This window comes from Zeus faber, assembly GCF_960531495.2.
Source record: "Zeus faber genome assembly, chromosome: 4".
Lineage (NCBI taxonomy): Eukaryota > Metazoa > Chordata > Actinopteri > Zeiformes > Zeidae > Zeus > Zeus faber.
This window is the reverse complement of record NC_137191.1, coordinates 26,525,172-26,546,205: the sequence shown is the minus strand read 5'-3', so window position 1 is coordinate 26,546,205 and position 21,034 is coordinate 26,525,172. Positions and strand designations below refer to the sequence as shown.

Below are 21,034 nucleotides of genomic sequence, written 5' to 3'. Positions count from 1 at the left end.
ATAATACTTTATTAATCCACGGGAGAGGGGGGGGGCATGAGCGTGCGTGTGTGCGTGCGTGTGTGTGTACTTGTCGGATGATGCCAAGATAACACCACGGACGGCTGCCTCGGTGTGTTGGTGTGCGTTGTTTTGTTTTTGAATTTTAGTGTTTTGTGACAGTACCCAGAGCTCTTTCACCAGAGAAGAGCTTGTGAACATCAGGGTTACAACCCCTGAAGATTTATTTCCCACTTTCATCGTCGCATCTGTGGAATTACTGGACATTCTGGTAAAAGGTGGACTCACCCTTGTACACACAGTGAAATGCCGGAGGAGAGGTAAATGTTACTGTGCACTCGTGCGTCCCCGCCCATATGGACTTCGCACACCGTTACAGGAATATTTCTCTCTAATTTGCATTGACTGCAACAAACTGGATGAACTTCAGCTACTGTTGGGGAACAGCAGATACTTTTCTTCTCCTTCTTTTCTGTGCTTCACGGAGACGTGGTTGTGTCGATCGATACCGGACTCTGTGCTGCAGCTGGCAGTCTCCCGTCTCTTCAGAGCAGACCACCACACAGAGCTCGGCAAGACGAAAGGTGGAGGAATCTGTTTTTATACTAACGGTGGCTGGTGTAACAACGTGACAGTCCTACAACAGTGTTCTCCTGATCGGGAACCTTTTTTCATTAACTGGAAACCCTTCTACTCCCCCGTGATCTTCAGGCGTGCTTGGTCGGTGTTTACATTCTACCCAAAGACCAACATGCAGGAGGCACAGCGCATGCCCGCTGACCAGATACTGTGTGTGGCACGGACAAACCCGGACTCCCTAGTTATTGTCCTATGCGACTTTAACAAAATAAATCTCACTCATGAACTCCCCAAATACAGACAGGTCATTAAATGTCCCACCAGAGAGGAGAACATTCTGGATCACTGTTACAGTACGCCACAGTAAGTCGTCCTCCGAGCTGCACTGTGACAAGGACCACGTCATGGTCCACCTCAATCCTACATAGAGACAGAAATTAAAGCTTTCTAAACCTGTGGTGAGGACATCAAAGCAGGAGGACATCAGACCACTGAAGCTGTGGAGGATCTTCAGGCGTGCTTGGACTGTGCCGACTGGGAGATTTATTTTCCGGACTGCCACCAACAGTCTGGATGAGTTCAGAGGCTAGCACGTCCTACATCTGCTTCTGTGAGGACGGCTGGATACCATCACGGACTAGGGTAAGTTACAACAATGACAAACCCTGGTTCACAGCCAAACTCAGACAGCTAGGGTTGGAGAAGGAAGGATTGGGGACAGAGACGGGTTCAAAGACGCTAAGTACACGTTTAGCAAGGCGGTGGGGGAAGCTAGACGACTGTACTATGAGAAACTCCAACAGCGGTTTCCAGCCAATGACTCCGCTTCTGTCTGACAGATCACAAACTGCATACCCAGAGCCGCACACTCCATTAACGACTCGCACATGGCCAACAGTCTGAATGACTTTTACCGTCACTTTGAAAGACAATGGGACGGTCCTGACCATCATCACCATCCCCCGTGACACCTTCCACCAGCCCCACCTCCCCCACCACAGGAGGGGCCTGGGCCTCTCCACAGATGCCCACCTCAGAGGCCCCCTCCTCCCCCACCACAATGACTACTGTCAGGAGCCTGGAGCGAGACGTTAACAGACTCTTCAATACCATTTTTACACCAAAATGAGTGTGTATATGAAGGTTTTTCTTTTTTTTTTTTTAATTTTAAACGCGTCCCTCCTCTTCTTGTGAACCATCATCACCCACGGCCTCAAGTGGGAGCTGAACATCAGCTCCCTCGCCAAAAAAGCTCTGCAGAGGATGTACTTCCTGCGGCAGCTGAGGACGCTCAGCCTGCCAAAGACAATGGTGGTGCAATTCTACACCTCCATCATGGAGTCCATCCTCACCTTCTCCAGCATTTGGTATGTCACTGCCAAGCATAAGGGTAGACTGCAGAGTCTCATTCTTTCTGCTGAGAAGGTTATTGGCAGCAATCTGTCATCTGTCCAGGACCTGTAAGCCTCCAAGACCCGGAGGCGAGCAGGAAACATTGTGGCTGACCCCTCCCACCCTGGACACAAACCTTTTGAGCCAGTCCCCACTGGCAGGAGGCTGCGGTCCATCAGGACCAAACAATTGTGATGGCTAGATGACTGGGTCAGAGCAGCTCCAAAACAACAGGTCTTGTGGGGAGTTCCTGCTATACAGTGGTTAGTACCGAATAAAAGTGGTCCGAGGAAGGACAACTGGTGAACCGGCAACAGGGTCATACGCGCCCAAGGCTCCTTGATGCGTGTGCGGAGCGAAGACTAGCTCGTCTGTTCCGATCCCACAGGAGAGCTACTGTAGCACAAATTGCTGAAAAAGTTAATGTTGCTATGATAGAAAGATGTCAGAATACACAGTGCATCACAGCTTGCTGCGCGTGGGGCTGCGTAGCGGTAGACCGGTCAGAGTGTCCACTGCCGAAAGCACCTACAATGGGCATGTGAGCGTCAGAACTGGACCATGGAGCAATGGAAGAAGGTGGCCTGGTCTGATGAATCACGTTTTCTTCTACATCATGTGGATGGCTGGAGTTAGGGTGCAATCCGATGGAGCCTCTATGGGATGTGCTGGAACAACAAGCCCGATCCATGGGGTCCCCACCTCACAACTTCCAGGACCATCCCAAAGGATCTGCTGCTAACGTCTTGGTGCCAGATACCACAGGACATCTTCAGAGGTCTTGTGGATTCCATGCCTCCACGGGTCAGAGCTGTTTTGGCGGGCCAAGGGAGACCTACACAATTGTAAGTGGTGGTTTTAATCAGAGCTGTACCCGACTCAGAATTTTTTCATTCGAATCTGATTCGGCTTTGCAATTCGACTACTCGGCAGTTGTGGGGGGGGGGGAGCACATCGGTCTCCCTCCCCGATGGTAATGACGATGCGCGTGCTAGCGATGCGTGCACCAGCGACGGGGTGCCCACGATAGGCGCGCCGGAACAGTGTGTTTTTATTTTAAGGTTATTTTATGTTATGTCTCCTTATGCAACAAACCAAGTCCGTATGGAACATAACCATGCGTGATTGGGACACTATCTCCATGACTCTCCCCCGATCAGCCCCTCCCCATGCGTTAGGCTCACAAAATAAAGCCGCGTTAATTCTGCTCTTAATTTGTTTTAGTTTTTCTCGTAAAAAAAAAAAAAAAAGAACGGATAAGAGTACCAATAAAGTACCGGATGGAAAAGCAGTATCGGTAAGGGTAGTGATACCCATCCCTCCCCGTGCCACATTCCTCTAAATAAAACAACTAAAAACATACTTTTTTTGTTGTTTTATTTGGACGAACGGGGCACGGCGATCGGGGTGCCTGGAGAGCCGTGTTCCCATCAGTTACTGGATCGTTTACGATTCACACATATAAAAATATATTTATGATTCCCCTTATTTATAATTCCTCATTGAAATCTGATCCCTGTGCATTTTTGTAAGCATCTGTTTTATCCTGTGACTGCTCAAAGAATGTCAGTCGACTGATTCGACTCGTCGCCTTAATGTTGTGGCTGATCTGTGTATTTTATATATTGTTTTCTTATTGAAAATGTTTCGATATAACATTTGTTTCTTCACTTGCAGCCCTTGCATTTTGCATTCTTTATCCCTGACTATGTTGTGTACGTATGTTCTATTGCTATGCACCAAACAACAAGACAAATTCCTTGTACGTTTAAACTTACTTGGCAATAAAGACGATTCTGTTTCTGATTGTCGTACTCTTCCCCCTACTAACAACTGACCAGCATGGTGGTTTTCTCAACGAGACCTCCTCCAGTGCCTCTGAGCATCTCACACACACACACACACACACACACACACACACACACACACACACACACACACACACACACACACACAATTAATGCAACACACTTGAGTAGATAAAAGGACAGGCAGGCATGGATAGTGGTATAATGACAGCCCTTACCCCACAAGCTCAACTCTTCAGGGGAACGCAGACATCTGCTAAGAGAGAAGCAAGCCACTAGTAAGGGTGTGAGTGTGTGGGAGAGAGCAACCAACAAAGAATAAAATATATATATATATATATATATATATATATATATATACACACACACTCCTACATTATTATTATTAATGTATAAACACAAAAGACGCCCAAAGTGAAGAGAAACTAAAATCATCAGGAGTGTTTACTCTACCACACACTGGGAGATGGGTCTCCTCACCAAAGGCCCCGTTTTTCAAAGGGCCCTGGCTACGTCTGCCATTATATTTAAAGCCTCCATGTTTATGTTTGGGCGCACGGTGGTAGTTAGCGGTGGTGTAGAATGCAGTCGGGATTCTTGAATCTAGGCCCCGTGGGAGGGTGTTTTGTACACACACTGCTCGATGGCACGGCTGTTGGACTTGGTGAGTGTCCTTTTCCTCAGCATGCATTGCAGTGAACAGGACAGAGTCCCCATGCACATTACCCCGGCATGTGTCGGCGTGTAGACTCCTGTGGTGAGGAAACACAACACTATATTGGCAAAAATTTTTCATGCAAAGACAAGTACAGAATATATGACGCACAGTGTTTTGCAAGCGATGAGCCGCCGTGATAAACTAGATGAAGAAAGGCAGGAATGTATTGCTGCCGCTCACCTGATATGATTCCATAAAATATGCCGACTTGACAACAGATTGTGATTTTTACAATGGCTTTCACTACTAATAGTTAACATGAATTATTTATGTAGATACTGTATAAAGGAGGGCATTTTACACCACTCTAACCAACCAGATTCTCTACGTAAAATATAATATGGCGCAAAGCTGAATTTTAAAGATATTTCCGAGAGCTAAAGCTGTATCGTAAATGGATTTTAATTACATTTTATTTATATCTCAACTCCGTGGACCCTTAAAGGACACTACTGTACATTTTCTTTGCCCCCAAAAATCATCTGTTTGAAAAAGGGGCAGGGACTGAAACATTGTTTTTCTCTTTTCCACGGTTTCTGTTCTCGGTGAGCGCACATGTTATTTCTCAGCACAGCGACTTCCTCAGTCACGTGACCAGGACCGAGTGTTCCCACTTTATTGACCCCCCCGAGGGGAAATTAAAGTCTCTGGCAGTTGCAGAGAATAAACTAGGTGAAGCTGTGGGTTGGAGAGCGAGGCGTAGAAAAGTGCAAAATAATGTGAGCAAAGTTGCGAAGGATTAGGAAGCCGTAATACCAAAATAAAAACACTAAATCCTTCTCACCAACCAAATTAAGTTGTTCGGTGACCTGCGACTGCGTTAAATGTTAGCCACAGTGCGATTATACTCGTGCGCTGCGTTGTACCTCTGCGGTGAGATACATTTGCCTAATCCCCGCCAGGAGCCCCATGACCTTCTCTGTCCCACTGTGTGTGTGTGTGTGTGTGTGTGTGTGTGTGTGTGTGTGTGTGTGTGTGTGTGTGTGTGTGTGTGTGTGTGTGTGTGTGTGTGTGTGTGTGTGTGTGTGTGCACAATGAGGACATTTGGAAAGTTTGGGTTTGAGGAAAAACTGTAGAGCAGCGTGCGTGTGATTAAAATGTGACTGCGTGTGTGTGAATGAATGTGTGTCTGTGTGATGGAGAAGGTGGTGTAAAGGGCAGCCCTGAGTGGCGTAGCGTGGCTGGCATTTTGGCAGAGGTCCACATGCCCCCTGTCAGAGCAGCTGATGGATTCTCACAGGGGGTAGATAGAAGTGTGTATGCAAGAGTGTGTGGAAGCACATGGTAAAGCAAAGGTGTGTGTGTGTGTGTGTGTGTGTGTGTGTGTGTGTGTGTGTGTGTGTGTGTGTGTGTGTGTGTGTGTGTGTGTGTGTGTGTGTGTGTGTGTGTGTGTGTGTGTGTGTGTGGTATGTCTAGCCTGTACATCTGCCCTCCCCTGGCCCCACTGCAGGCTGGCCTGACCTCCACAGCTGGCCTGCTGCTGTCATGGATGACTCACACTCTCACACACACTAATCTGAGCCATAGGAACCATGTCATACGCATTTGTGATCTCCTTGTTCAGGGCTCAGATGTATTGCGCTCTGCCTGAATAGGCCTCTTGTCTTCCATGAGTGGATTGGCGTGTTTGTGTGAAGTCATAACCCCGTTCCAGTGCGTCTTCATAACCGTCTTCTGGCAAGGCTCCGTCAAACGTTGTTTACTTGTTTACTGCGTCGCGTGATGTCCCAGTATGATGGCATTGCTTTCTTGTGTACCCCAAACTTGCAACCAGCAACCAAATCAGCTTATGCATCTGAGTTCATGAATATATGGTTCAATAGACACTGTATGTCGCAACTCAAATTGACCATGTGCAATCATGGCAAGTCCGCTCACGAGACCCTTTCACCATTTTCAAACTGGTGTTGGAGCAGTTTGTCGGAGGAAAGGGTGCGTAGTAGTAGTTTGCTGAGCGAGGATTGACAGATCGCTATGCAATGACTCTTCTGCAAACTGTGAATTGCACTTGTTCTACGTCCAGTAAACCGAGAGGTGAAAGGTCTGCTAAGAGTGTTGAAATCACACCTTGGCTGTAGGAACATTCCTGGGAGTTGGTGGCAAGGCCGCAAATAAGACCTCGTTTAGTGTTTCTTGTAGCTCTAAACATTTCGGTGTGATTGTGCCGTGCAGGTCAGAGCGGCCTGGGGAAGTCCACCCTGATGAACACGCTCTTTAAGTCCAAGGTGAGCCGCAAGTCAGCGCAGCCCAACCCCGAGGAGAAGATCCCCAAGACCGTGGAGATCAAGTCCATCAGCCACGGTTGGCCACTTCACTAAACCACATTCTGAAACACTGCTCACAAATAGATCGAGAAAGTATTTATTTGTTTCGTAATGCAATATCTTAATACTGAATGTATACACACTGGGCAGCGAAAACTACGGCCGCTGTGCTGAAGGACTGAGGGATTCCATCTTTATTGGCCAGTGCTGTACCTTAGCTTTGTCATTACTCTCAATTTGTGAAGCTTCATATCAAATAACCCCAATGCAGAGAACATCTACCTACATCATGCCAAAGTTTGATTTGCTTGGCTGGATTCCCTTTGTCTAGATATTGAGGAGAAAGGTGTGAGGATGAAACTAATGGTGATCGACACTCCTGGCTTCGGTGACCAGATCAACAACGAGAACTGGTCAGTATTTTTGTCCTTTTCATTTGTTTTGATGTCATCTGAGTGCTTGATTACTGATAGCGGTGGATTGTTTAGGGGTTTACAACCTCAAGTACTCTAGGCTGCCCTGATTAAGGCTGCTATGCTTAAATTAATATTTCCTCAGTTTGACAAGGGAGACCACAATAAGTAACAATACATTTATTGGGAATGAAAACTGAATTTTGTTTTGCCCAAGGGGAGCTTTATTAACAGCATGCCGTTCCATTCCTAAACTCCCATTTCCCTCTGTACCTTCTCCCCGTCAGCTGGCAGCCCATCATGACGTTCATCAACGATCAGTACGAGGCGTACCTTCAGGAGGAGATCAACATCAACAGGAAGAAGAGGATCCCGGACTCCAGGGTGCACTGCTGCATCTACTTCATCCCCCCCACCGGACACTGGTGGGTCCCGAAATATTGACACACGCCAAAAAAAAACAAAAAACACCAATTTGTGTCAGTGTTGCTGTTGTGACTTGATGCCCCACTCCAGCATCTCATCCCACAGCTGCAACAGACCCAACCATCTGGGAGTATCCCTTGACCTATCGTCTGTCTGCTCTCTAAGCTGCTTCTCTCTCTCTCTCGCTGTCACCCCCCCCCCCATTTTCCTCCAAACACATGTGGAACTCATCCCGTCCCCGGAGACTCTGAGGTATCAGCCTGGGAGTTCATCTTCAAACATAACTCTTCTTCACCCCTGTTTAACCTTTTCCCTACAGTTTGGGGGGGGGGGGGGGGGTAGAGGAAGTGCCGATGGGGAAACTGTTCTGACATGGTAGAGTCGAGAGGGAGGGTTCTAAATATTGTGGAAAACTGCATAAATAGCTCAAGTTCAAGTGTCAAGGTTTGTAGGGTCTTAAGGATGAAACTTGCTGTTCAAACAATTATAACAATGTTTCCTAAAACTCGTAGATGGGTCGTCATGACCAGCTTTGGCGGTCTGAAACCATGCAGCAACAACAAGCTCAACGCTTGGAATTTGAGTCCCATGATTAGAAAGCTTACCTCAAGAGTCGAGATAATCAAACCAAAACACACAAAACGTGGAACAAATGCCACATAACACAGAATTGTGACAGTATTTGGATAATGAGACCTTAAACAGACTTTTCCTAAGCCTAGTCTCTAATTTGTTACATTTAACAATGCTACGCAGTCCCATCTGGTGCCGCAGACACACACACACACACACACACACACACACACACACACACACACACACACACACACACACACACACACACACACACACACACACACACTGTTTAACCTTCACACATGCATCTATGTACATTCATCCCCACAGCTTGGACCGCAGCATATAAACACATGCACCTGGGCACCTTCACCGACACAGGCCGCTTCCAACCGTTTCACCACATATCTCTACGATGGCTTCAGTGACTTTGGTGCAAGTGTTTGCGTTTCTGTTGATCAAAAACTACAACAGTTGTCCACTTTGAAGTTTCTCCCCGGGGCTTTGTGTGTGTGTGTGTGTGTGTGTGTGTCCTTTACTTTCTGACAGACCCCCTCATCATCTCCTCATGTCACTGCAGCGGCTGCTTTACAGGTGTGTGTGTGTGTGTGTGTGTGTGTGTGTGTGTGTGTGTGTGTGTGTGTGTGTGTGTGTGTGTGTGTGTGTGTGTGTGTGTGTGTGTGTGTGTGTGTGTGTGTGTGTGTGTGTGTGTGTGTGTGTGTGGTCTTGCTGGCAGCTGCACAGGTCAGCTAGGTCATTGCTCTGCCAAAATTCTCTGTCGCACAATATAATCCAGACATCCTCCTCTCTCTTTAGCCACAAAACTACCCTCATTTCCTTCTATTAGTTCCCTTACCCTCAAATACCCGCTCTCTCGCTCCCTCAGGAGGCCGTATTGGATCCTTCATAATCAAATGTACATGCATGTCTGTTCAGAAACGCACATGCATGCAGCCGCACGCAAACATACAAACGCATCAAAGAACAACGAACAAGAACAACATGTTCTTTGATGCTAGACACATGCAAACATGGTTATACACTCAGGGGAAGCTCAGTAAGTGAGCTCTGGTGAAAGATGTATTCTCTCTTGGGAGCACGCGCGTTAGGCAGGTATATTTGTAGATAACGCACACACCAGTTACAGGCGCTAACAAGCCCGTAACGTGGGGTTTTTCTTCCTGCACCGTAGAGCTGAACCCAGCTCACGATGGTAGGAGAGCAAAAAAATTCTCTCTCTCTCTCTCTCTCTCTCTCCCCATTATTCTCTTCCTTGCTTATTTTCCATCTTGTTCCATTCGTTTCTCACACACAAACTACTCCATATTTGAGGTCTGAAGTGAAGGGCCTGTGACCAATTATATGGACATCATGCCAAAGCCATGTTTCTGGACAGCGTTCCCCATCCCTCCCCCCGTTCCTCAACAATCGCAGGCAGGGAGACGATAATAAACGCATATTAAACATTCAGCCTAACTCTGAGCTTCTGTCAGCTGATATCCGGAGCAGATATCGGGTTTTAGAAGTTTGCGGCTTTCCTAGTTAGAGGCATTGTTTTTTCAGCCTGGCAAATCAGCAATTTCCATTCAGGCTTCCTCATCTTCACTAAAGATGTTTAGAAGAGAAGGCGGTAGGGCCGAAAGGACGAGAAAGCGGCCTTTGAATCAGACGAGACGGCCATTTGGTAGAGCTGGCCTCGCCGTTTCTATGTAGGCTGTCCCATTGTCCTAAAGGTGTCTTCCTGAGGGACAAGAGGACCATCCCGGTCTTGTTGTTGCACGCGGGTTCTCATGTGTGTAGCTGCGATTTTTCATGTGCTGGAGAAAAGGAGGAAGTGAAGAGAGTGCCACTTTGTGCACCAGAGAACTGGTGCACAAAGGTTTTCTAGGTAAGCACACGTCTGCTGTTTCCCTTTACAGCGCTCTCTCATTCCTCACACATTAGGCCTACATACATAGCATATGTACAAGATACCTGCAGTATGTGTACAGATGCTCACATGACCCATGGTTTCTCAAGCATGTTGTTCGTGCTCGATGCGCCGTTCAGTTCAGTTATACTCTATATGCTGTGAATACACAAGTAGGGTGGCACGCATGGCGGACACGGCCTAGGTCATGAGAAATCCTCCGAGAGGGGGGAGGGGAGGCGGGAGGGGAGGTCTGTCGGAAAGCTAGAATGGTCTGGCCGTAGAAATCAATCTTTTGACATACCAAAATAAAGCCCTCTCAAAGTAACCCACAGAAACTGAGCGGGAGAGAGACAGAGGGAGAGACGGGCGTGTGTGTGTGTGTGTGTGTGTGTGTGTGTGTGTGGGGGGGGTTCAGATTCCAGCCCCCCTGTTATCTCCATCTGTCTCCAGCCGCGGCTCTCATTCATCTCTGCTCCGCTTCCCAACCAACAGATGCCAAATAGCAAGCGCTGTCTAATCGGTGTTGTTACATAGAGGGAAATACATAATAAAAAAAATCACTTGTTTGCATGGGTAACAGTATCCATCCTCCCCTCCATAGCAGGGGTTCCCAAACTTTTTTTCCCCCCATCAGACACCCCTTGAATCAAACCTGATTCAATCAGAGACCCGCTATTTAAAGTAATAAGTATTTATTAATACTTATTTTTTAAATGTGTTTTATGAGCAGTCTGCGGACATTTTTGTGTTAATTGGTTCTATTTTCATGGTAGAGAGAGCAAGGTTTTAAGGCTGTACATTAGAATATAGTCATGGATTTTGTAAAAGCATCCATTTTTGAACCAATATTTGACTACGACCCTCAGTGGGATCTCTGGCGACCCCCTGTGGGGGTTTTAGCACCCAAAGTGTGTGTGTGTGTGTGTGTGTGTGTGTGTGTGTGTGTGTGTGTGTGTGTGTGTGTGTGTGTGTGTGTGTGTGTGTGTGTGTGTGTGTGTGTGTGTGTGTGTGTGTGTGTGTGTGTGTGTGTGTGTGTGTGACCTTTGCCTCTACCTCCAGCTGGCTCTGGGGTATCCTGTACCAGGCGGCCCTGGCATGGATGAGGGCTAATTGAAGGCTTAGCCCACGCAGAGGGAACCGCTCTGGAGGCACAGGAGGGATGGCAAGAATAACAGTTTAGGGGAGAGGACTAGAGTAGACAATATAGTGTATATATAGTATCATGCATTTCTGAAGAACACAGATTTTATTTATTTTCTAAATTGTGAAGCATGAGTAAATGAGAAGTAAAGCAGCTCCAGCAGACCTGGATGTTTATCTCCCATCATCGTTTATAGCACCTCCCTACGTCTAATTCATTTCACCAGGAAGAGAATAACACTGGCAGCGGGAATAGGGGAATATGTCTTTCTGTTTGATTGTCATTGTTTCTTTTTTACATATCCAAAAGGGACATGTTATTCTCAGTTCAGAGAACATGATCCACCATGTTTGCCACAGGTCTGGATGGATGAAGACCGTGACTGGCCCCTAGTGGTGACTCAGGCTCATGGCACTTCCCAAAACCAGCCAAGATACTCCTATGGATTCTAATGATCTTTGACCATAAATAGTTGCTGAGTAGGGTAGTTACTGGTGTTTTTCAGTTCTCTTTGGAAACAACTGTGGTGGAAACATTGTGTTGTCCTGTGGGAAGTCCTGGGGCCCAAAATGTCCAAATTGCATTTACTTGCAGCGCCATGAGTTGAAAGCCAGCTGTCAACCTGCATTAGATATTATCTCACCCTTCTCACCATTCTTCGTATCGTTCCCAAATGTCTTTTTTCAAACCTCTTGTAAATCTTTTACTTCAGAACAATCCTGCCGAAGTCGAGCTGGGAAAATTTGAGAAACCTCTAAAGTGTCGGCTTTCGTTTGGCTGTGATATGTTTCTGTTGTTGTTTTGTTTCGATTGTTGCATTTCATACCGCACCACATCCATTGACCCATGAAAGGTGTTGATGCTTTAGAACCCCTTCTGCCTATGCTTCTTCCCTGCAGTCTGAGGCCACTGGACGTGGAGTTCATGATGCGCCTCAGCAAGGTTGTCAACATCGTCCCCGTCATCGCCAAGGCCGACACGCTCACCCTGGAGGAGCGGGAATACTTCAAACAGACGGTGAGTGCGGGGCTACACCTTCTCTTGCCGCGGATCCCCCGGAATGTACCGAGCACAGTACCGTGTTGTAAAGCATCCGTTTTAGATCGAGAGCAAAGCATTTCTGATTTTGCTGTGTGTGTGTGTGTGTCTGTGTGTGTGTGTGTCTGTGTGTGTGTGTGTGTGTGTGTGTGTGTGTGTGTGTGTGTGTCTGTGTGTGTGTGTGTCTGTGTGTGTGTGTGTGTGTGTGTGTGTGTGTGTGTGCGTGCCTGTACAGGGTCCTTAAAGCAGCCTTGAAATAAGTGAATGAGTAACACGCGGCAGAGGTCAAATAATCTCACACACCATACGCAGGCTTCATAGCAACACATATCAATACAAAGGTTGGTGTTGGATGAAGCCCTGTCAGGAGAGACAAACAACGACCATCTGGATGAAACCCCCACACCGCGGCCATCCTGGGAAGAGCCGAGCATCTTCAATAACTGTAACACCAAGCATTTAGGAACTGTTTATTTCAAGTGTTTATTTGCTCAACGCCCCCCCACCCCCCGTCTTTCTCTCTCCACCCTTCAAGACGGGGGACTGTCGTCCAGCTGGAAAGAGTAGTCCATCATTACTGGGTGGAAGGGAGGGAGGGAGCGAAAGCGACCGTAACATAAGTTTCCTAGGTTTTAGAGGTTTTCTTCATTTGCGGCGTGACCCCTTGGAGGCGTGACTGTAGTTAAAAGGGTTCGAAAGCTTTTTCATCTGATGAACTGTATACTGCGGGCCGTTTTGTTCTGACCCATCTTTGTTCAAGAACTGAGTGATTACAGACCTTCTCCAGAGTATCGTCTCCCACTTTGTCGCTGGTGGTCCTTTCCGTTGGTGGAGCCTATTTTCATTAACAAGCGCTCGCCTGCCGAAACAAAGGGAAGGAGGCCTTTAACCGTATGCAAGAAATGAACGTTATCCCATTGATTTCACTTGGGGGGGGGGGGGTTGAAGTTTCGGTAACGACCGGTTCCCTCTGTCGCTCAGCTCTTCTCGCTTCCTGCGAAGGGGAAGTGCACAATGGGTGTCTTGGCTACCTTTGCCGGATGGCTGTAATGTCGTCGAATGTGAACAAAAGGTGGGGAGGAAACGCAAACCTGGCAGCGAAACGGAAGCCGCCGGGGCCTGTATGTAACTGGGCTGTTTTGGTTGGCCATGCGCGCACCACATGACCCTGGAGGTTGCTGACATGAAAGCCTCTCTAGCGAAGGGTTCTTCTTGTTATTATTTCGCTGCCGTTGCTCCAGCGGCAAGTTGTCATGCAAATGGAACAAGGGAGCTTTTTTTTATTAGAGGTCTGCGCTGTGTCTGTCCGACTGCAAGCCTGTGTTCTCGTTCCCTTACCAAGGGTTGATGTGGCTTTTTTTTTTTTTTTTTGGGGGGAAGTTCCCTCAGTTTATGTCCCATAATGTGACCCTGAGAAAGTTTCAAAGGGTAAACAAATAAACCAAATGGAAGTTGTCAGAGTAGTAATTGCGAGGGCCAGTGGTTCTGCCAGAAGCACGTCGGTCTCTTTCTCTGACCAAGTGTCTGCGCCTGACCTTAAACCATCATACCAGCATAAAAAGGAATGGAGCAGCATGGTCTACAGGACGTGACCAGGTCTGGCTGGACTTCAGTCGTGTTGGTTAACCTCGATTCGCTTCTCCATGTCAAGAAACTCGGGAATCACTTAATTTCAACACAGACTCCCAACTGCATGATGGATCGTTGACGGTGTTTATAGAAGTCGTCTAGTTCATTACAATGGCTCTCGTTGAATTTGAGGTTTCCATTTTCAGACCGTGTGTGTGTGTGTGTGTGTGTGTGTGTGTGTGTGTGTGTGTGTGTGTGTGTGTGCGTGCGCGTGTGCGTGTGCGTGTGCAAATCGTTACAAGCACGGCGGGGGCTCGTGCTCAAAGGCCCTGTTTCAAAGGTCTGCATTTGCAACAGTGATTGTGTTGGTTGTTGGCGGCGGTGGCCGGTGCTGTGGGGTGAGATGATGGATGAAGAGAGTTGGGTTCCGATTGATTGTGAAGAGTATTCCCCCGGTCCTACTTCCCCCTTCATCCGTTTCCATTTGTTCTCTTGATCCTGGAAACCTTTACTTGCGAGGAGATGAAGGCTAATGTCCTTGCAAATGTAACTGCAATCGCTTGAAGACATTAAAGACCACTTAGGCTGCAGAAGATGAAGTGACTGGCGTTAAAGACTCGGGGCTCGGCCTCCGAAATATCCACAATCTTAGATCTTTTAAAAAGCAGCTCTAAGAAAGTTGCCTTTTTGAACTATTCTTGCACCGCGTAGGTTTTGAAGTCCACTTTTTCACCATTGTTTTTGTTTTTCTCCTCCCCCGTGTGCCGTCTCCGTGCAGATCAGAGAAGAGCTGCGAGCCAACGGGATCGACGTGTATCCCCAGAAGGAGTTTGACGAAGACGCGGAGGACAGAATGATCAACGAGAAAATCAGGGTACGCTCACAGGGTCGGGATGGACGCCTTCTATGCAAGCTCAGCCAGTTGGCCGTCCAGTTTTTCATTCGCAGATCTTGTTGGGCTGTTCAGTCTGAAAGGACACGAGTAAACGCTGAGTGTACTGTACGTGTACTCTGAACAGGAGATGATCCCCTTTGCTGTGGTAGGAAGTGACCAGGAGTACCAGGTCAATGGGAAGAGGATTCTGGGAAGAAAAACTAAATGGGGGACCATAGAAGGTAAAGACCACACACACACACACACACACACACACACACACACACACACACACACACACACACACACACACACACACACACACACACACAGAGTTAAACAGAGGCACAGCTTGTTGCTCTCCTGCCAAACAGACAATGGAAACCAGGTCACTGGGCAGTATACTGTATATACAGCTGCCTGACTCCCTAAACACATATTTTAAACATGTAGCTTCTAAATGGTGTTTGTTTTAAATAAATAAAAAAGATTTAGGCTGCTTACTGTAGGTGTCTGGTCCTCCAGAACCAGACGTGTGTGTTTGTCATGTCCACGTCCCGCTGTTTCTGCAGCAAAACAGATTTAAGATACAGGCGATTTAATGAGCCCTCTGTGTCCTTGGGGACAATGGTACGGGCAGTGGGGAACACACACACACACACACACACACACACACACACACACACACACACACACACACACACACACACACACACACACACACACACTGTACAGACACACAGTCACTTGTCTTGACATTTGTTAGAATTGGCTGTGAGCTCACACTGTTGAGAAAGTGCCTCAAAGAAGAGGGGCAGTGTCCTCATCTCACCCAAGGGTGGGTGTGTGTGTGTGGGGGGGGGGGGGGGGTGTGTGTGTGTGTGTGTGTGTGTGTGTGGACATCTGTCTTGGGGAGATGAAAGCGAATTCTTTGAAGGGCAAAGAGGGAGCTGGAGAGAATTTGGACTTGAGGAATGTCACAGTGTCTGGAAAACTGGCTCTATCGCAGCGTGCACTGGGATAAGACCCACAGGTTTATAGGTATTGTAAAATAAATCAAACCGCTTTTTGATGAGCTTTATCAGCTTTTAATTAGGCTCAGCTTTTATGTATCATTTATTCCAGTCAGGGGAAATAAGTGAACCTTTCATCCAATTAAAATATGTTCACAGCGATGGCAGTCACATATGTGTCATGTTGACGTTTTGACTTTGAGACTTTTTCTGGTCGGTGACTTGTTTCAAATGTTATGAAGTAGCTTAGCTTAGTCATTTCTGAGCCCTTGGAACAAAACGTTCTGCGTCTCTACATGGAGCCTGTGAGAGAGGTGCAATGAAAAGGCTGTGTGTGTGTGTGTGTGTGTGTGTGTGTGTGTGTGTGTGTGTGTGTGTGTGTGTGTGTGTGTGTGTGTGTGTGTGTGTGTGTGTGTGTGTGTGTGTGTGTGTGTGTGTGTGTGTGTGAGAACGTTGTTGTCTCCAGCTGTCTCCTCTCCAACAATGCCTCCATTCTCGCTGGTCCAGGCGGTGGGAACGAGGGGTGGGTGGGGGCAAGAATTGAGGGGAGGGGAGGGAAGAGAGGGAAAGAGGACTGGGAGCATTCACAGGCACTCGCACCCATATATTAGAGCCGTGGAAGTGGAGCAAGGGGGGGAGGGGTTAAATCCCAGACCCTAATGCACTGAGAGTGGGAGAGAAGCAGATATTTTTTAAGGGCTTCACAGGATTAGTGGAGTGTGAGTGAGAAGGCGCATGGAGGGGGTATAGATGGTGTGAGAGGGAAACGGATAGAGAGTAAAGTGTGGCGCCCATTATACCTGGCAGGCACGCATTCAAATGTGTGTGTTTCAGGACAGGACCCACTCCCACCCTTTTGAGTGGAGGGGGGGAGATGCTGACTCTGGCTCTTCCTACTTCCAGCTCCCCTCTACGCCGCTAATCAACACTCATGGACCCGGTGGTGAAACCACTCCGCTCCTCTCTCCCCGGCGCTCAGAAAAGTAAATGTAATTTCCTGCCCCCTGGATTTCCAAGCTTTACATAAAATGGTAGCCGCCTACCGGTCCCCGGCTCTTTTTAATTTAGGAATTTGACGTAATCTATAATTCAAACATGTTGGCCTCAGTGGAGGCGCTGTTGGCGTGTCATGTGAGTTTGTTGAAAGCGTCTCACATAAGTTCTCCAATCTGGAGGGGAGTTGAGATATTTTAAATTGATGAGATGCGGATGAGGAAGGGGGGGGGGGGGGGGGTACGGGGTGGGGCGCTTATCTTGGCTTAAGAAAATTGCAGCAGTTGTCAAGTTGTAGGGAACCCCCTTGGGTTGAGCAATGTGCAAGACTGCCATCTTGTGGCAGAGAATGGGAATAACACAATGTGATGCCTACTGCTCAGTTTTTGAACACAAGGCAGCATCAAGGAGAGACTTTTTGTTTCATATTGTATGAGATTTGTGTATTACTTCCAGGATGGAGGGGCGGGTTCTATCAGGATATAATCTAACAGTAGGCCTCTTTCTTTGTTCTTCCAGTTGAGAATATCGCACACTGTGAGTTTGCCTACCTGCGAGACCTCCTCATCAGGTAAGTCACCTTCCTCCACCGATGTTGAAGCATCTAATATTTAAGTTATTTGTTGAAGGGGACCTGTTATGAAAAACTCACTTTTTCAGTATATGTGCACACATATGTGGGCCTCTGATAGGCCTTCTAACACAAACTCTGAAATTAGTCAACCCAGTGGGCAGCCTTGAAAGCATGTCCTGAAACACCTCGTTCATATTTTTTGATCCCTTCGTACGTCACAGGGCCCACAGTGGAATTAGAACCGCCCCTTCTGAGTAATTTAACTGATATTTTAAAAGAAAGAGGAATTAATACTAACTGTCCGTGAAGAAACTGCAGACAACGGAAGTGTAAATATTTCAAAAATAATTCTGCTGTGTTTCCTTTAAAAAAGCAAAAACAAAGTAAGCGGTAGATAGACTGTAGGCTGCGGTGCCAGATCTACTGTGCGTTTCTCCAGACAAAACCAATCGAAACTGTGTTTTTATTTTAGATGTATTTATTTATTTTACCTATTTTCCGAAGTTTACATGAAACAATAAAGCCGTGTGTTAGAGTCCCGGTGTGGTTTCCATGTCTGCCACAACCCTGGAGCGCGGCAACACAAGTCGAAACAAACTTTTAAATGAGGCCTCGTACATCTAACAAGAGTCAACATTCAGAAGAAGAAGAAGAAGAATCTTTAATTGTCACGCAACACATGCATCCACACACACACACATGCTTTGGATGGTGGCCGGTGAAATGAGGCCTCTGCATTCAGCAGCTGGATTTCTTATTCCTCACCTCAAATTTGTTCATAAACCGATTTTGGTGTACGTCATACAACAGAACTACAACAGAGTAAATCTCAAACCCCATTGGCTCACAGAACCCGGAACTTGTGCTCAATTCCCATTGGCTGACAGAACTCGGGGCCTCTGGAGGGTGGCTCCACCCACAAAAGAACAGCCTGTTTTGGAACAGGGTGGTATAGAGGCATGTTAGAATGGCTGGAATGCATAATCGGAGTATTTTCAGCGAAACAGTTCAAAAACATGTTTCGGGACCTTGGAGACCTATATTTACTTGTGTAAAAAGGAGCATAATAGGTCCACTTTAATAAATATTTTTTTGTATATCCTGATCTTGAAATGCCATACCTCATAGGTCAAATGGTCCAGGTCCTGGTCAAATATAGGTTATATTGTTATTTTGATTCACAGTGCATGGACAACCGGTTGAGGTCAATTTTGCCAACATGAATATTTCTATGCAATGCACCCTCTCGCACCCTTAATGATGTTGAACCAACCTGAAACACAAAAATGTTGTCTTCCCCATCAGGACGCACATGCAGAACATAAAGGACATCACGAGCAACATCCACTACGAGATGTACCGCGTCCGCCGGCTAAACGAGTCCAACGCCCTGCCCAGCTCGCACCCCGCCCAGCCCAATGGACAGAGCAAGACGGTCAACGGTCAGCCTAACGGCCCGCCCGGCGTGCAGGCCAATGGGGTGGCCGTCCAGCACGAAGCCATGTCGCACGAAATCTAGAGGGGTCCGTTCGGGGCCATGAGCATGATTGGTAGAATTAGAAAAACAAGACATCCCAACGCATTAGCAAGTACACACACACACACACACACACACACACACACACACACACACACACACACACACACACACACACACACACACACACACACACACACACACACACACACACACACTGTGAGGCCCATTTGGACATAGTCACTCTTGGGCAACTTTGCCAAAAAATGCTTGAACCATACAACTTCTTTTCCCATTAAGGAAGCCACGGATGTCAGCCTCAAGGTTAAACACGTGAAAAGGTGCCAGTTGTGTAGTGCATCTCTAAACACCAGAGCCCGGGTTTGGCAGGGTTTGGCCGGCTCATCTCCCGGGGGCTGGGGTGATCCAAAAGGAAGGGAACAACATCAGACAGTAGACTAGCTCCAAACTAGGATCCACTGTTCCAGTGCTGCGGGTCTGGTCTACTTTGTGTTGTGGTGTATAGTCATTTGTAGATACTTTAGGGTTGGGGAGGGACACAGTATGTAGATTAGCTTTAAAGTATTAAGGAGGAAGAGAGAATTGTAGTGACACATCTGCACTGTGTTATAATAATATAAAAAAGAAAAGACATACAAATGCAGTGTGGAGCAGCTTTAGGGGAAGCGACTCAACCCTTGTCCTTTTTGCCATTGTGTTGTTTTTAACGACCTTTTTTTGCCAAACCGACCTGTCTTGCTCTATATATTACGCCAATCTGTCATGCTATACAGTCATACCGCTCATTTTACATAGCTCATTTACTATCGTGTTTTTATTGCCGTTGTTGTCGTTATTGTTCTAATATTATTGTCAAATATTATGGGGCTCGATGAGAAATGTGCGCAACCTCCCTTGCGTTCACCTGCTCCGTCAATTTTACCGCCTGTAAACCAAATAAAAGTTTTTTGTTTTGTTTGGTTTTTAGTACATGTCCATATATAGAGCTGAGTTTTGCATCGGTATTTATGTGTTCTCATGTAATCGCTTCCTGTTGATTTTCAGTGATGATACTCAGACGCTGGCTTTCGTCGGCTAGCGCAGGGGCCTCGGGACTGTGGTGATTAATGGTTTGGGGTTTTTTGTTGTTGCCGCATTCACATGCGTTCGAGAATATTCAAAGGGCATCAAAGGACTTTCCAGTGCTGACTTCTCCAGAGCATCAGTTATAGTATGCAATGTGGAAAATCCATCCATCCAATCCCTCCAATATGAACACTTCCCTTATCAGTATGGTGATAAATTCCGGGACATTTTGAGCTAAAAGCAATATTTTTCATAGCTGTCACCTCAGGGTCCCGCCATTCTATTAAGATGTGACTGGGTGTACACTGCAGCCCAACAGTCCCGTTATCTCCTCATTTGTCCATCTCATCAAATTTCACATCAACAGCACAAATAGGAGGAGTTTGAAAAAAAAAAAACACATTTTACAAACCATGGAAGCTTTTGTTGGCTTTCACTCAAAAGAGAAATAAATGGGATTACACTTTGTTTACTGTTGTATAGATCTTGTGTAATTTGTTCATGGTATAATAGAATAAGGATTGTCTTTGATATGCTACCTGAAAAAATAAAGATTGATATTTTTATTGTTCAGTTTCTTGTGTTTCTTTGCAAAGGATTGATCAATATCTGGTTATTTGCGAGACACTGTAGCCGACTCTAACTGGTGGAGGTCCTTCGTTTTTATTATATATTGGAGGAGCTTCGGATTAACTGTGTCTATCTACTCTGGCTGTTCTCAAAATTGAGCCAATGGGAAAGCTTGTTACTAATCAATGACGAGGTGTTTTCTGAGGTAGGACTACATTTAAGTAATCTAGTTTGTAAGAGGCGTCTTACCTCGCTGTGAATGGATTGAAGGTCATTTTCACTTCCATTGTATTCCTCGAAAAAGTGGGCCTTTAATTAGAGTCACGTGACTTATGGCGCATCCCGTTTCAACTGGGAAGTGGGAATTTCCGAGTTCCCAGTCAGAAATTTCAATGGAACGTCGACCCGGAAAGTCGAAACACCTCTCACCCACTCAACCCCAAAATCCATTATGGCTGCTCAACCCATAAACAATAAGTGAAAGCTGTAGTGTTGTTATCTTTATTTTTTAATTAAGTTCATTTGGATGTTAACATGTACGTGTCCGTGGACCCCCAGAGGAGCACTACGTTCCCCGGTCCCACATTTGTTCTGCAGTTATCTGTATTCCG

The 21,034-nt window shown here is 46.7% G+C and overlaps 1 protein-coding gene across 3 annotated transcripts in view; it reads left to right on the top strand.

The window, feature by feature from the left end:
* septin9b (septin 9b) overlaps window positions 1-20,422 on the top strand; it is a 69,050-nt gene extending 48,628 nt beyond the window's left edge. For all 3 annotated transcript variants that reach the window (XM_079999149.1, XM_079999150.1, XM_079999151.1), the window contains 8 exons: window positions 6,670-6,798; window positions 7,093-7,174; window positions 7,462-7,599; window positions 12,129-12,246; window positions 14,615-14,710; window positions 14,856-14,952; window positions 17,236-17,287; window positions 18,596-20,422. In XM_079999149.1, coding sequence (XP_079855275.1) covers window positions 6,670-6,798; window positions 7,093-7,174; window positions 7,462-7,599; window positions 12,129-12,246; window positions 14,615-14,710; window positions 14,856-14,952; window positions 17,236-17,287; window positions 18,596-18,809 — 926 coding nt within the window. In that variant the 3' untranslated portion in view covers window positions 18,810-20,422. The remainder of the gene's footprint in view (window positions 1-6,669; window positions 6,799-7,092; window positions 7,175-7,461; window positions 7,600-12,128; window positions 12,247-14,614; window positions 14,711-14,855; window positions 14,953-17,235; window positions 17,288-18,595) is intronic.
* The last annotated feature ends 612 nt before the right edge of the window (window positions 20,423-21,034 follow it).